General features: G+C 40.0%; 1 protein-coding gene across 1 annotated transcript; it reads left to right on the forward strand.

The window, feature by feature from the left end:
* Window positions 1-2,685: 2,685 nt before the first annotated feature.
* pepd (peptidase D) lies at window positions 2,686-9,030 on the forward strand. Its single transcript, XM_079555844.1, has 15 exons — window positions 2,686-2,730; window positions 3,952-4,135; window positions 4,203-4,330; window positions 4,477-4,540; window positions 5,665-5,712; window positions 5,848-5,909; window positions 6,186-6,230; window positions 6,724-6,799; window positions 6,995-7,041; window positions 7,288-7,356; window positions 7,457-7,534; window positions 7,826-7,974; window positions 8,061-8,245; window positions 8,437-8,628; window positions 8,746-9,030. Exons 1-15 carry the CDS (start codon window positions 2,714-2,716, stop codon window positions 8,887-8,889), a joined length of 1,488 nt encoding a protein of 495 aa, XP_079411970.1. The 5' UTR covers window positions 2,686-2,713; the 3' UTR covers window positions 8,890-9,030.
* Window positions 9,031-15,121: the final 6,091 nt, after the last annotated feature.

The raw sequence follows: 15,121 nt of genomic DNA on the forward strand, positions 1-15,121 counted from the left end.
CAGTTAAATAACAGTTAAATCACTCTCTATACGTTTGTTAAGTGGTGACGTCACAGCTACAGTACTTCCGGGTTTGAGAAACTACAAAAAAAAACTCTTCAACACCACAATCAATATTTCAGAAACTCAACATAAGTTACTGAACATACTTATTTATCAGGCCCATTAGCCAAAAATGCTGCACCTGCTATAAAAGTAATATTTACCAAAATCGCTACATCCGGGTAGTGGAGATAAATGCTAACAGTGCAGCAGCTACGCTAACCTGACTTAAGTAAATATCACTTTTTTAGCAGTAGGTGCGGCATTTTTGGCTAATGAGTCTGAGAAATAAGTAGGTTCAGTAACTTAATACGTTTGTTAAGTGTGACATTGCGACTTCCGCTTCCGGGTCCTAGCAAACCGGCAAATATGCAAGAAAACCCCCCATAAAAAACTCTTTAAACAAGAATCAATATTTCTGAAACTCAACAGAGAGTTACTGAACCTACTTATTTCTCAGACTCATTAGCCAAAAATGCACCTACTGGTGAAAAAGTAATATTTACTAAAGTCACTACTTCCGAGTTTAGAGTAGCTGCTGTGCCGTTAGCATTTTTCTCCACTGAACCGGATGCACAGATATTGGTAAATATTACTTTTATAGCAGTAGATACAGCATTTTTGGCCAATGGGCCTGATAAATAAGTATCTTCAGTAACTCTCTGTTGAGTTTCAGAAACATTGATTGTGGTATTTAAGAGTTTTTTGTAGTTTCTCACACATCTGCGGACCCTGTGACGTCACAACGTATATCACTCCACTGCAGCTGTTTCCATGGTAACGATAAACTACTGAGCTGGAACTAGTTTCAGGTAAAACAGCTTAAAAAGTAAAATAACCTGCCCAGGACATGAAAAAATAAGCAAACAGGGCCCAGTGAACAGTTTCAGTTCGCGGGACCATAGTATATGCGGGATAATGCTTACACTCCGAGGTGTCCATTACCAGAATAACTGGACGACGCGGAGTCCAGTATAATAATGGACACCTCGTTGTGCATTATTAGTAACTAAACTTATCTGTAGTATCTTCTTATTTTATTGACCAAATCATGTTGCTGACAACGAGAACCGTTTAATCTATTGATAAGGATTTCCAAATGTAAAGCTCCTTTTAGGGTCTTTCTTTTTCACCTTTTAAGTTTTTCTGCAAAGTCATCAAAATGTATCCAGTGGCTTCCCATTTTAATTAAACACTTGCTTGGCCATCTGGAGCAAATAAATAAAGTCAGCCAGTAGCCCTCCACGCCACAGTCCACTATCTGCCTAATAGACTGAAGCATTATTGTAAGGCAGCAATTGGCTTTTTCTTCTGGTGAAAACTTACTTCTAGCACTCAGCTGTCACTGCCCACTGGCTTGAAAAATAACTGCCAGGTTTGGGTCAATTTGATTTATAGGGACAGAATGCAGACAATTAATCACTTATGCTTTTCGTATAGACTATTTTCTAATACATTTTAATGTTATAGTGGAATAGTTCTTCATCAGAATACAGAAAAGATCAGCAATCGTCACACATTCAGAAGGATGCATGCTTCACTTCTTTATAAATGATAATTATTAGGCTGTCCGAATCATGCAAACTTGTGCGAGTCATATTCAACTTAGCTGTGGGACCCGGAGTTTAATTCACACCCATTTGTTTGCCTACTCACAATAAAAAGATTACGATTACTGACCAAGCAAGTTGTCTCTCAGTGTCCAAAGGCTGCAAGCATTTATGCCTGTGGTGCTCAAAGCTGGACAGTTCAACTGTATCAGCAGCACAACTTAGGCTCCAGCTGTGGCCAGCGATAACAATTTGGATGCAGGGGTATTGGCACTTCCTCTATAGTGTTAGGGATAGTGGCTTGAAAGCTGCCGTTTTCTTAGAGAGCACACACTCTTTGCTATTGGCAACAGTGTAAAAAAACAAACAATGTAACCAAACAGTCTCCTACTACATGAGTCTGTACAGTGTTTTAATATAGTACTAGGTACCCTAACACATGGGCACCTTACGGGGTGGAAGGTTAGGACGATTCTAAGGGCCCTAAAGAAGGGGCCCACGAGAGCTGACCTTTTTTGTTTTTGTTTTTAGTGAAATGTGCTAGGCCCTTCATGCACACAATGTGTATTGTGCCCAATTGGACAAACAAACAGGGTTTGTTTATTGGGTTATATATTCTTATCCGTAAAACATGTAGGGAGTCCAGATTTGTTTTTATTTCATGAAACCTAGGTTTCCGGCGGCGCCCCTGCCTAACAGCCCATAATATTGGTCCCTTGAAAGAAAGTGAAAGGAAGAAAAAATAATAATAATACAAAAATAAAGTAATATTTATAGAATTATAGATTCAACAAAAGAATAAAGTAAGTAGTAAGGCATTTTATCTCCCCTGACTGTTGCTGCCATTTAATCCTTGTGCTCTTGTGCATTTTCTTTGTCCAGAATATTGTCTCTTTTATTTCGTTCTGTTATTTTTATGACTACTTTTTTATTGGTAATATCAATAGTATGAACTTAAAAAAAAAATCTATCGACAATGAACTAACTACTTATGATAAAGAATAAGAAAGGATTCGTAAAATAATTGTGTTTTCCTACTGCCCCAAACGCACCACGATGACACGTCTACTCATCTCACGTGACTTACGTTCACACGTGACAGTCTGGTCCAGAGTGTCATCATGGCTGCAGCTCCACAGTGAGTGCTCTCCACTTTACGATCTAAAATAATGCTCTATGATTTAGAGACAATGAGACATAATTAAACGTGATATTGCACGTATACAGAGTTGATCTACATAAATGTATTTTCACGATTTTACTTTCGAGGCTTTCGGTTTCTTTTTGCATGTTTTCTCTGTTTGGCAAATATCATTGAAAAGCATTGAGTTAAACTCATGCAATGGACTGTCAATGGTTAAACTACTGGTAATGCTAAGAGGGCGAGTCTCGTACAGCTGTTTTAGTTTAGCCTGGAGTTTAATGCTCGACAGTGTAGCATTTGAACTTTTCAATAAAACACCAACATTTTTAGTAAAAAAAGAACTCTAGTCTGATTCTTATCCTATTGCGTCGATCTAAAAAGCTGTAAAGTAGCATCTATAAAAGGAGCAATTATCAGACAAAGATCACTGTGGCTAAAATGCTGACAGGATTATGCAATCAAGAGTGATACTAAATCATGGGAAACTAAACATAAATACTGATCTCCAGATCAAATGTTTGATATTCTGCATTCGTGGATCATGGCCTCATTTGATAATAATAAAAAACTTTTTATACATATTTTTTTTATCTATTAAATACAACAACACTAAACCATAAAACGCCCTGGTTAACCTTTGGTTCAGTGCAAATTTCAGTGTGATGTGTATTGTGAGATACTCTATCATTTCCCCCTTGGCCGTCCACACTATGCAGAATTGTTCTTTCTTGCATTTTACTGTGACTCTAAAACCACATGACCAAAACCCATTGCATCTGGTCAGCGTTTTTTTCTTCTTCTTTCACATAGAATTTGGTTTTATTCTACCAATCAATCAAAGTTCATTTGTTTAGCACAAAGGTCAAAGTGCTTAACAAGAACAAAAAAAAAGATGCATAATTAAATTACAAACAAATAACCTGAATACAGAAACAATATAATACAATACAATAAAAACAATGGAGCAATTACAAAGGCATCAAACCACAAGTGACAGTCCTATGTGCCAGTCTGAACAGGTGAGTCTATTCTCCAAACGCTGCTTCATATTTTAGGTATGCATTATGCTATGACCATTTCAAAGTGATCTTTCATTATTATTAAATTATTCCCAAAACCTTCAATTATGACTTAGGCAATGATGCTAGGGGTCTGACCCAAAACCAGCCATTTCTTCTGACTTCATTGACTTTTCCCCTGATGTTGTTTTGTCAGACCCATTTTCTGGCTTGGCAACGACACCTTGAGAGTGTCCGCGGCTCTTTTTGCTCAGAACCGCCAGCGTCTCTGCCAAGGGCTGAAGGCCAAAGATGGAGTGGTGCCGGGGTGCATGGTGCTGCTGCAGGGAGGAGAGCAGAAGCAGAGGTACTGCACAGACACTGACCAGCTTTTCAGACAGGTAAGACCAGTTAAATATGCTTATCGTAAGTTATTTGCACTAAGCTTCTAACGTGTGTTTTCTGCAGGAGTCTTTCTTCCACTGGGCCTTTGGAGTGACTGAGCCTGACTGCTATGGGGCCATTGATGTGGACTCGGGAAAGTCCTTACTGTTTGTTCCTAAACTCCCTGAAAGCTACGCTACTTGGATGGGAGAGTATGTTTCCCCCATACCTTTTGACACAATTATTTGTTCAATCTCTTTATACTCCATTATCTCCATATCATGATAACCAAAAACTGACATTTTTCATACATAACTTCAACTTGCACATGGTTAATTCAGGTCTTTTATCACCTTAGGATCTTTTCCAAGGAGCACTTTAAGCTGAAATATGCAGTAGATGAGGTCCACTACACCTGTGATGTAAGTCAGCTGTACTTGGTGTTTTTAAAATTTGTTCATTGTGACCTTTTTCGAGCCACAGTAACAGAGCGTTTACTGAGGTGTAGAGGTGCGGCCTCTGCCTTGACATAACACATATTTTTAAAAGTCACCGTCTCCTCTTTTTCCTTTGCTCTAGATTTGTGCAATTGCAGAGAACAGAAATATAAGAACTATGCTTGTTTAAATCTGTGGAGTGGCTCCAATTACAGAAAACAAAAGGTCAGCTAAAATGGGGTCACCGATCTGTTGTCTCGCATTTTAGGCCACAATACTTTTATTAGTTAAAAATTTAATATTGGTGGCTTATGAAGTAATTAAACCTCATAACCGAAGATATTTTCTCCAGTCTTAAAGCTTCCTGAAAAAAGTGTCAAAAACAAGTTACAAAACACAACCAAAAAGGCATCAAAAAGGGAAGAAAAAGCAACAAAACACAACAACAAAAAGTATAAAAAGTGACACAAAATCATCCAAAAAGCATAAAAAATATGACAAAAGAGTGACGAGAATGCGGCAACAACACAAGGAAAAATCTGTTTTGTAGGCCTTAGCTTTCAAATGAGGCGTTACACTGGCCTAGACGCCGTAAACTCTCCAGTCAAGAAGCTTTTAGATTTAGGGAAAACTGAACTGGAGGAAATGTGCTCAGTAAAGGCAGGGGTTAAAGGGACTAGATCCAAGTTGACATTTTTATACTCGCTACTGCCACCTCAGGTCCTAAGCGTAACTGCAGTCTCGATATTAAGCGAATTAACAACTTTAAGAGGTTAATGTCTCAGATTTAGAGTTGTGTTGTTGTTTTTCTTTCTCAAACGCAATTCATCAACCAAGCCATATCCTCTTTGTTTCACCAATCCGTTTCTGTTGAAGGAAACGCACACATCAAGATCCTCAACCTATATTAATAGTAACTCTCACCAAATTTGACATTTGTGCAGAGGTTCTAACTAAGTCCCTTGAGGTTCCATTTGTTTTTTGCCGTTACTGGGGACCACTGCGGCGCCTGTCCAAGTGACCTTTATCCCAACGGTTGAAAGGAGAAGACGGCGACTATGGCTGCTATTCTCTCAGACACTAATTGGCCTTTTCCTATGTCCGCTCAGATTGCCGACGTGCTGTCCAACCCGAAACCGGCACTTCTCCTCACACTGGTAAGCTATTTGTGCCCGTCTCTCCTCGTGAAAGTTTCTGAATAGGCCGCCCACGACAGCACTATAATTTATCTAATTATAGTAAATATACAACCAGTAATAGCAACGCCACTCACTGCTCCCGGTCTTTTTCAGAGGGGACTGAACACAGACAGCGGGAGCATCTGTCGCGAGGCCTCATTCCAGGGAATTAGCAGGTGTGTAAAATTGGCATCATTGGCATTTATATAACGAGGATTTAATTGGACGCGTTATTATTTTTCATCTTTTGATTACCATGGACACCGCACCAGCGCATAGTTATTGTTGATTAACCTCATTATAAATGCAGCCGCTCGTTAGTTATTAATTAAAAGCAAAGCCAGCGTTGTCCTTCACACAGCTTTCCTCTGTTAAACAAATTAGGCTTGCTCCAATTGCATTTATTTTCCCTTTGAAAACGCTTTTAATTCTTGACTTTTGTTCGTTTCCAGCTTCCAGGTTAACAACACTCTCCTGCACCCAGTCATTGTGGAATGGTAAGTTATTAAATCATTATCCCGCGTGTGTCCTTAAATAAATGCAAGACCACTGTTTGCACGGCCGCACCTCTCGCAATTACCGCAGTCTTCCAGGTGGCCACATGTACGCAGAGGGCCTGGTTTATTTGCTTGTTTTTTGCCTCCTCCTCGAGATCGGAGTTGGTGAGCGCTAATATAATGGGCTTCGTGCTCGCTCGGGATTTCGTGGCATTAGTGCTCACTCCCTTTGGTTGAATTGACATTTTCTGAAATAAACAGGAAGACTAGACAGACACACCACCCGGGGAGAACGATTGTACCGAGACCTTTTGTCTCCTGTTCTCAATCAATTCTCTACAAACTGAACTATTAGATGGTAGATCTATACTTGAATTTTTTTTAATGTGTTTTTACTCCTCTCCTGAACATTCTGCTTGATCATGCCAACGCCAAATGTTGTGACAATAACATAGTAAAGATATGTTGAATCAATGGAATGATGTCTTTGCAGCCGTTTGCTGAAAACTGACATGGAGCTGGAGGTGCTGCGCTACACCAACAAGATTTCCAGTGAAGCTCACAAAATGGTAAGCATTTTTACTACTTTCTAAGGAAAATTGAATAATCAAAGTGAAAACTAAATGATCAATTAAATCTCCTATACAAAGAATTCCAATGTGAGGTCACACAGCCCCTCTGTACTAAAGGCTGAAAAGAAAGAATGTTGTTGTTTTTTGCTATTTTCCATACATTAGCTTCTCTTATATTTTGTTGTTTTGTAGGTCATGAAACATGTGAAACCAGGCCTGCAGGAATATGAAATGGAAAGGTATGTATCTGGCACAAATTATTATTATTATTTATTTTTTTGATTTGGAAATCAAAATCTAAATAATGACGCTTGTTATTCTGTCACTGTGGAGAACTATTTATTTGTTTCACTGAGGAGTTTTGACTCAACTTGCTGCTGCCTCTCTACGAATGCCACACGATCATAAAAAGTTCAGGATTAAAAAAGTGTCTAATAAAAGCTTACAAGTCGGTATGGAAATTGTTACGACTTTTCTTTTGGCAGCCTTTTCCAGCATTATTGCTACACCAAAGGGGGGATGCGCCACACTTCGTACACCTGCATTTGTGGAACGTAAGGCACTCTTAATGAATGAAGTATAATGGACAAAGATCAATAGTGAAAATAAACATCTTGTGTTTTGGTTTCTTATTTGTTGTTTATGCATCAACAGGGGGCACAATTCTTCTATTCTTCACTATGGACATGCTGGCGCTCCAAATGACAAGACTATTATGGATGGAGACATGTGGTAAATCATTTCCCATTTCCTTTGCACGATAATGAGATGTTATGCTGTAGAGTATCCAGGAGGGGGAGCTGTTGTCTCACAGATAAACTGGCTCGTTGTCAAACACATCCTTATTATGCAGCCGTTCTATTTTATATCTATACAATATTTTTAGACAGTATTTCCAGTGGCTGTCAACAATGTATTTTGATTGCCTCATTTTCAACTGAAACACTGTAAACAAAACTGTAAAGCTGAGCTGCTCTCTAGAGTTCAGCTTTACTGGCTAATACTCTTATCATTTATCTATAGCCTTTTTGACCTGGGTGGAGAGTACTACTGCTACTCCTCTGACATCACCTGCTCATTCCCTGCCAACGGAAAATTCACTGCAGACCAAAGGGCCATCTATGAAGCCGTCCTCAAGGCCTCCAGAGCTGTCATGGCTGCAATGAAACCAGGTAACATTTGAATTGTACTCCAGAGCAGCGTTGGTGCAAGATACATGGCCTTGTATTCAAATCCATAATCCTCAAACCTGTTAAAGGGGTGAAGTGGACTGACATGCACCGTCTGGCTGACCGGGTTCACCTGGAGGAGCTGGTGAAGATTGGGGTCCTAAATGGGAGTGTTGAAGACATGATGAAGGTTCACCTGGGCTCTGTCTTTATGCCCCATGGCCTGGGACACCTCTTGGGGATCGATGTGCATGATGTGGGAGGATATCCTGAGGTAGGGAAGATTTTAGACATTTTAATTTATTGTCAAACCTAAATGTGCACTTGCTAATGGCTGTACCATGTCTAGCATTGAAATATGACCTCACATAATCAGGATTCCTCACTTGATATGTTTTTTGGTTATTATTAGATGGACATTCTCTTCATGCACGCAGCTTGTTTACAAATGTTTCTTTTCTGAAGGGCATAGAGCGCGTTAATGAGCCTGGGCTAAGAAGTCTGCGGATGGGTCGTCTGGTGCAGGAGCGTATGGTCCTCACTGTGGAGCCCGGCATTTATTTCATCAATCACCTGCTGGACCAGGCCCTCGCTAACCCAGCCCAGAGCTGCTTTATCAACAACCAGGACCTGGCTCGCTTCCGTGGCTTCGGAGGGGTCAGTCAAATCACACATGATGCTTCTGCCCGTGCATGCATAGTGGCACTTCTCTTTTACTCATAAAGTCTTCCATAAGTTTATCATGTGTAAAAGACTTCCCACTGATGTTTGCAGGTTCGTATTGAAGATGACATCGCTGTGACAGCCGATGGTATTGAACTTCTGACCTGTGTGCCCCGCACTGTGGAAGAAATCGAAGCTTTCATGGCTGACTCTGCAAAGCCCTTCAGTCCAGTCGCCAGCAATGTAAAAAAATAAAAAAATTAATCCAAGCAAAGGTTTCAGAGACAAAATAAATCAATTGTTGTAATCTTCAGTAACAATAATCAATAATCAAGCATACTCATGAATGTTAACAGTATTTCAGCAAAGTCTATAAAACCAATAAACAGTCAGTATTATTTCAGTGCCTCCAAATGATATTTTTGCACTTTTATATATGAACTGTTGAAGTAAATAAATCCACATTGTAATTTGTCATCTGTGTCGTGTTCATTATGCATATGAAGTGACTTACTGACTTACAAGGTTAGTAGAGGGGCATAAAACCCTTGAAAATAACAATTAGAAACACATTATACAAAAAATGTAGGATAGTCTGGTTTTGCTGTTTGCAGATGATGTTGTTTGTTGGCTTCATCAAATCAGGGCCTTCATTGTTTGGTAGAGGCAACTAGAATGAAAATTGGCACCTCCAAATCCGAGGCCATGGTTCTCCACCGGAAAAAGGTGGCTTCCCCGCTTCAGGTCGGTGGGAAGTCCTTGCCTCAAGTGGTGGAGTTCAAGTGTCTCAGGGTTGTGTTCACGAGTGATGCACAGATGGCGAGTGAGATCGACAGACGGGTCGGTGCGGCGTCGGCAGTGATGCTGTCTCTGGTCTCTGTTGTGGAGAAGATGGAGCTGAGTCGGGAGGCAAAGGTCTCGACTTACCGGTCGATCTACGTTCTGAGCCACACCTATGGTCATGAGATCTGGGTCATGACAGAAAGGACAAGATCTCGCCTGCAAGCGGTTTAAGTGAGTTTCCTTCGCAGGGTGGCGGGACGAACTCTTAAAGATAGGCTGAGGAGCTCAGTTACCCGAGAGGAGCTCAGAGTAGAGCCACAGCTCCTTCATGTCAAAAGGAGCCAGCTGAGGTGGCTCGGGCATCGGTTTCGGATGCCTCCTTACCGCCTGGAGAGATGTTTCGGTCATGTCCCATTGGGAGGAGGAGCCCCTGGGAAGACCCCGGACATGCAGGAGGGATTACGTCTCTGAGCTGGCCTGGGGACACCTTGGGATCTCCACAGAACAGCTGAAGGAAGTGGCATGGATCGGGAAGTCTGGGCATCACTGCTCAGACTGCTGCCTCTACAATCTTGCCCCGGATAAAGTGGAAGAAAACCTATCCACATTCACATCAATCAAAACTGATACAATGACAATAAACAACGGTGCCTTCTCTTTTTCTACAATATAGAGGAAAAATGAACTAGTGTTGACGTTGCGTTTTCACAAATTACATTTTTAAACTCTATTGTATCCTCTTCTAACTATTGAACTATGTGGCATGTTTGTGTTAAGAACATCTTTAGTGTTTAATGAATCGTGTTTGACAGTGCACTAGCACCTTTTTTCCAATATGGTTTTATCCAGCAAATGACAAATAAACTGAATCTGAATCTGACTGAATTTGGCTTTATCATGAAAGACTGGGCCATCAATACTTATCATAGCAAATACTGTATTTTCTTGCACTTTTTGTCCATTCTGAGCATCGCAATGGGGTTAAAAGGTTAAAAGGTCACCAGAAGTGTAATAGGTTTACAGATCAACCAATCGGTGAAAGGGTCATATCACATAGACCCGTTCAAACGATTACTCTGTGACGTCTGTCCTTGGACCAGCTAAGAGTCCAACCTGAAATGCATTTAGAGTGTCCAATGAAGTCTATATTTTGTGTCGATATTTAAATCTGTATTTTATTTTATCTTATTTATATATCTATATTTATCATAATTTCCAGACTGGCACAAATATAAACTACTGAATTCTTAGGTGAAAATATAGTATTAAAGATCTTTTATCTGAATAAGAGATACAGCTATATTTTCTGAACTATTTCAAAACAAGAGGTTGAAAAGAGTATGAGGATATTGACCAGGATTTCTCAAAGATCCTGTGTTGTTTGGCTAATGATTGAGTAAGATTTAGACTGTCCTAAGGTGCTGGGCTCATACACTTCTTCAAGTTAAAACTAAAAATGCTATTTAAATCATAATTTGTAATTATTATTAAAATCGAGCAACATGGCCACCTGACATTTGAACTTTTTGCTTGTGTTGTCAGACCCATTTTCTGGCTTGGCAACGACACCTTGAGAGTGTCCGCGGCTCTTTTTGCTCAGAACCGCCAGCGTCTCTGCAAAAGGCTGAAAGCCAAAGATGGAGTGGTGCCGGGGTGCATGGTGCTGCTGCAGGGAGGAGAGCAGAAGCAGAGGTACTGCACAGACACTGACCAGCTTTTCAGACAGGTAAGACCAGTTAAATATGCTTATTGTACGTTATTTGCACTAAGCTTCTAATGTGTGGATTCTGCAGGAGTCTTTCTTCCTCTGGGCCTTTGGAGTGACTGAGCCTGACTGCTATGGGGCCATTGATGTGGACTCCGGAAAGTCCTTCCTTTTTGTTCCTAAACTCCCTGAAAGCTACTTGGATGGAACAGTGAGACATTTGCTCAGTGACTCTTGTCATAAATGTGACCAGATTTGACCAGATATTGCTTTGTGTCACCATAGGATTTCCACTAAGGGGCACTTCTAGCTGAAATATGCCGTTGTTGAGGTCCATGGAGATGTAAGTTTATGATAATTTCACAAACTTGCCATGCAAAAGAGGAATTCTAATGAGGTCTTGCTGTAAATATTGTTTACATAAACAGTCTCTGATGGAAGTTTATTCTGTTTTAGATTGCTGATGTGTTGCCCAGCCTAAGGCCAGCCCTTCTTCTTACATTGGTATAATAAAAAACATTTTCCAATTCAAATCTTTAAATTGTTTTTACTGATTCACTCTGTTTTGGTAAAAGAGAGGACTGAACGCAGATAGTTGGAGGATCATGTGAGAGGCCTCCTTTCAGGGAATTGGTCGGTAAGCAAAGTCTCTACACTTAAACACTGTACTGTCCAGTATGCTCATTATAATATATGTTTTTAAATCAGCTTTCAAGTGAACAACACCCTCCTACACCCAGTCATAGTGGAATGATAAACTGTTAAAAATAGCCAACTCTCGCAGCGTAATTTTGTTCAGAGAAACCATAAGAAATCACTAAGCTTAAGTGAGTTCATACAGGATAAGCCCACTGAGCGACCTCATGATCACTGTCTATTATAAAAAAGGCTTACCCCATGAGAATGCAGCCCGTGAGATCTGGATATTTACTCTTAACACCTGAACAAAGCCGTATGTTGACTTACAGCCGTCTGCTTAAGGCTGATATGGAACTGGAGGTCTTTCGTTACACCAACAGGATTTCAAGTGAAAGCCACAAGCTGGTGAGTGATCGCAGTCCATTCTAAACAGAACCCAGTACATACAAACTTCAAGCTGACACTTATTTTCAGTCAACAAGTTGCAGCATAACCAGCATACCCTCTATCAGGGTTTAAACAGGCAGAAGCGAGTCAAATTTAATGCCACAAACACAGAAAAATCATGGCAAATTTCATTTCTTAAGATTTGCAAACATTTCATCAAACAGAGGAAAGAGAATTGAAAAAAAAAAACTGACAACTTTTAATCAAAAAACAACTGTAAACATACCAATTTTGGTATTTTTCATGAACTTATACATTAAAAACTGTTGAGCAATGTCATGATTATCCAATAAATGTAGATTTCAATCCAAGATGCTTTTTAATGACATTAAGGCCTTGATTTTTTGCACAATTCATTTAATGACTTAATGAATTACCTGCCTTTGCACATTAGACAGGCTTCTTCTGTGCCTGTTTTTAAATCTGTTCTTAAAACGCACTTGTTCACTTTGGCTTTTAACACAGAAGTTAATAAAGCTGCCATTGCCAATGTGTTTAATGCCCCACGGAAACCCTGTATATTGTCTTATTCTCTCCATAATAGTAAACAAAGCCTGTCAGCTTGTTTAATGTAGTTAGTATATGTAACGTTGTGTGAAATATTATTAAGGCTTTTCTGACAGGTTATGAAGCATGTAAAACCTGGAAAGATGTATGAGACAGAAAGGTAAGAGTTTCAATATCCCAGTCTGTGTTTTGACAATTTTACCAAACATCTGTTTCAACATACCACACTGTTCAGGCATCCTTCCCTCTCTTCTTTCATCAGTCTGTTCCAACATCACTGCTACACCAAAGGGGGACACACCTCGTACCCCTGCATCTGTGGATTGTAAGACACCGATATGAATTCTACAGTTATTTATGAATACCTTCTTTAATATTGCATTGATTCACGCAGCCATTTCATTGGTCTTTTGTTTTTACGAGAGGAAACAGCTCCATTATCTATTATGGACATCCTGGAGCTTCACACAACAAGACTATTATGGATGGACACATGTGGTTTGTTTTCAAATTATGAATAAATAAACTCTTTGCAGTCTTAATATGGGCGGTGTGTACTACTGCCACTCCTCTGCCTACCTGCTTGTTCCCTGCCAATGACAAATACACCGCAGACAAAAGGGCCATCTATGAAGCCATCCTCAAGCCAGGTTAATATCCTACATCTTACAGATTGCTGCAGATATACAGTGCCTCTCGAAAGTATTCATACACCTTGAATTTTTGCACATTTTGTCATGTTTACAACCCTAAACATAAAGATTTTATTTTGACTTTTTTACTGAACGTTCACACACAAGTAACCGACAACTGTGAAGTGAAAGCAAAATGATACATGATTCTGTTATTTTTCAAAAAATAGAAAAGTGAAAAGTGGGGTGTGCATTCATACAGCATGAATGAATACTTTGTGGAACCCCCTTTTGCTGCAATAACAGCAGCAAGTCTTTTGGGGTCTGACTCTACAAGATTTGCACATGTAGAGACTGACATTTTAGCCCATTCATCTTTACAAAACAACTCAAGAATTTGTGGACAGCAGTTCTCAGATCTTTCCACAGATTTTCAATAGGATTTAGGTCAGGACTTTGACTGGGCCATTCTAACACATTAATATGTTTTTTTTAAAACCATTCCATTGTAGATTTAGCCTTGTATTTAAGGTGAAAGGTGAATCTCTGCCCTAGCCTCAGTTCTCTTGCTGACTCTAGCAGGTTTTCCTCCAAAATGTCCCTGTATTTGGCTCCATCCATCTTCCCAACTATTCTTACAATCTTCCCAGTCCCTGCTGAGAAAAAGCAACCCCACAGCATGATGCTCCCCCCCTCCCCAATGAGCAATGTTAGGTTTGCTCCATACCTTTTACATTTGGGCCAAAAAGTTAAATTTTTGTCTCATCTGACCAAAGCTCCTTCTTCCACATGGAGCTGTGTCCTCCATATGACTTCTAGCAAACTTCAAACGGGATTTCTTATGGCCTCCTTTCAATAATGGCTTTCTTCTTCCACTCGTCCATGAAGGCCAGATTTGTGTAGAGTACGACTTATAGTTGTCCCATGTACAGATTCCCCCAGCTCAGCGGCAGGACTTCACTGCTCCTCCAGAGTTATCTTGGGGCACTTGGTTGCATTTATTACCAGTGCTCTCCTTGTTCGTCCACCTATTTTAGGTAGACGGCCGTGTCTTGGTAAGTTGGCACTGGTGCTATACTCTTTCCATTTCTGAATGATGGATTGAACAGTGCTCCGGGAGATGTTAAAATCTTGGGAAATCTTTGTATAACTTAACGCTGCTTTAAACTTCTCCACAGCTTTATCCCTGACCTCTCTGGTGCTCCTTGACCTTCATGATGTTGTTTAGTGACCAATACACTCCGACCATAGCTCTGAGGCCCTCACAGAACAGCTGTAATTATACTGAGAGTAGATTACACACAGGTGGCCTCTATTTAATGGTTAGGCCAAGGTGTGAACATTCTGGAGTCATTAGGGATGTTATGAAGGCAATTTAATGCTCTCAGAAAAATGCTGTATGAATACTTAGTGAACTGCTCCACTCCCAAAGGCAATAATGGAAAGCTGTAGACCCGGAGCCAAGACAGATCTACCGTGAAAAGCGAATCCACCGTGATAGTGCGCCCTCTGCTGGCAAAGACGTATATACGACGGTATTTATTTCATGTTTTGCAGTTGTATTGTTGGGATTATTTTGTGTAATTTAGAATGTGTTGACATGTAGCTTAGTTTAGGCTACATGTACTATTATTTGGGTTATTTTATGAAATTAAAACTGTATGTTTTACTCCTTTCATTGTATTTTGTAAGACAGTGCCTTCATTTGTTCAACAAGGGACAGAGACAATATTTTGGAACAAAATCACATTTTATTGTGGTAACGGCCATCGCT

The sequence above is a fragment of the Gobius niger genome, assembly GCF_951799975.1.
Source record: "Gobius niger genome assembly, chromosome: 4".
In the NCBI taxonomy this organism is placed as follows: domain Eukaryota; kingdom Metazoa; phylum Chordata; class Actinopteri; order Gobiiformes; family Gobiidae; genus Gobius; species Gobius niger.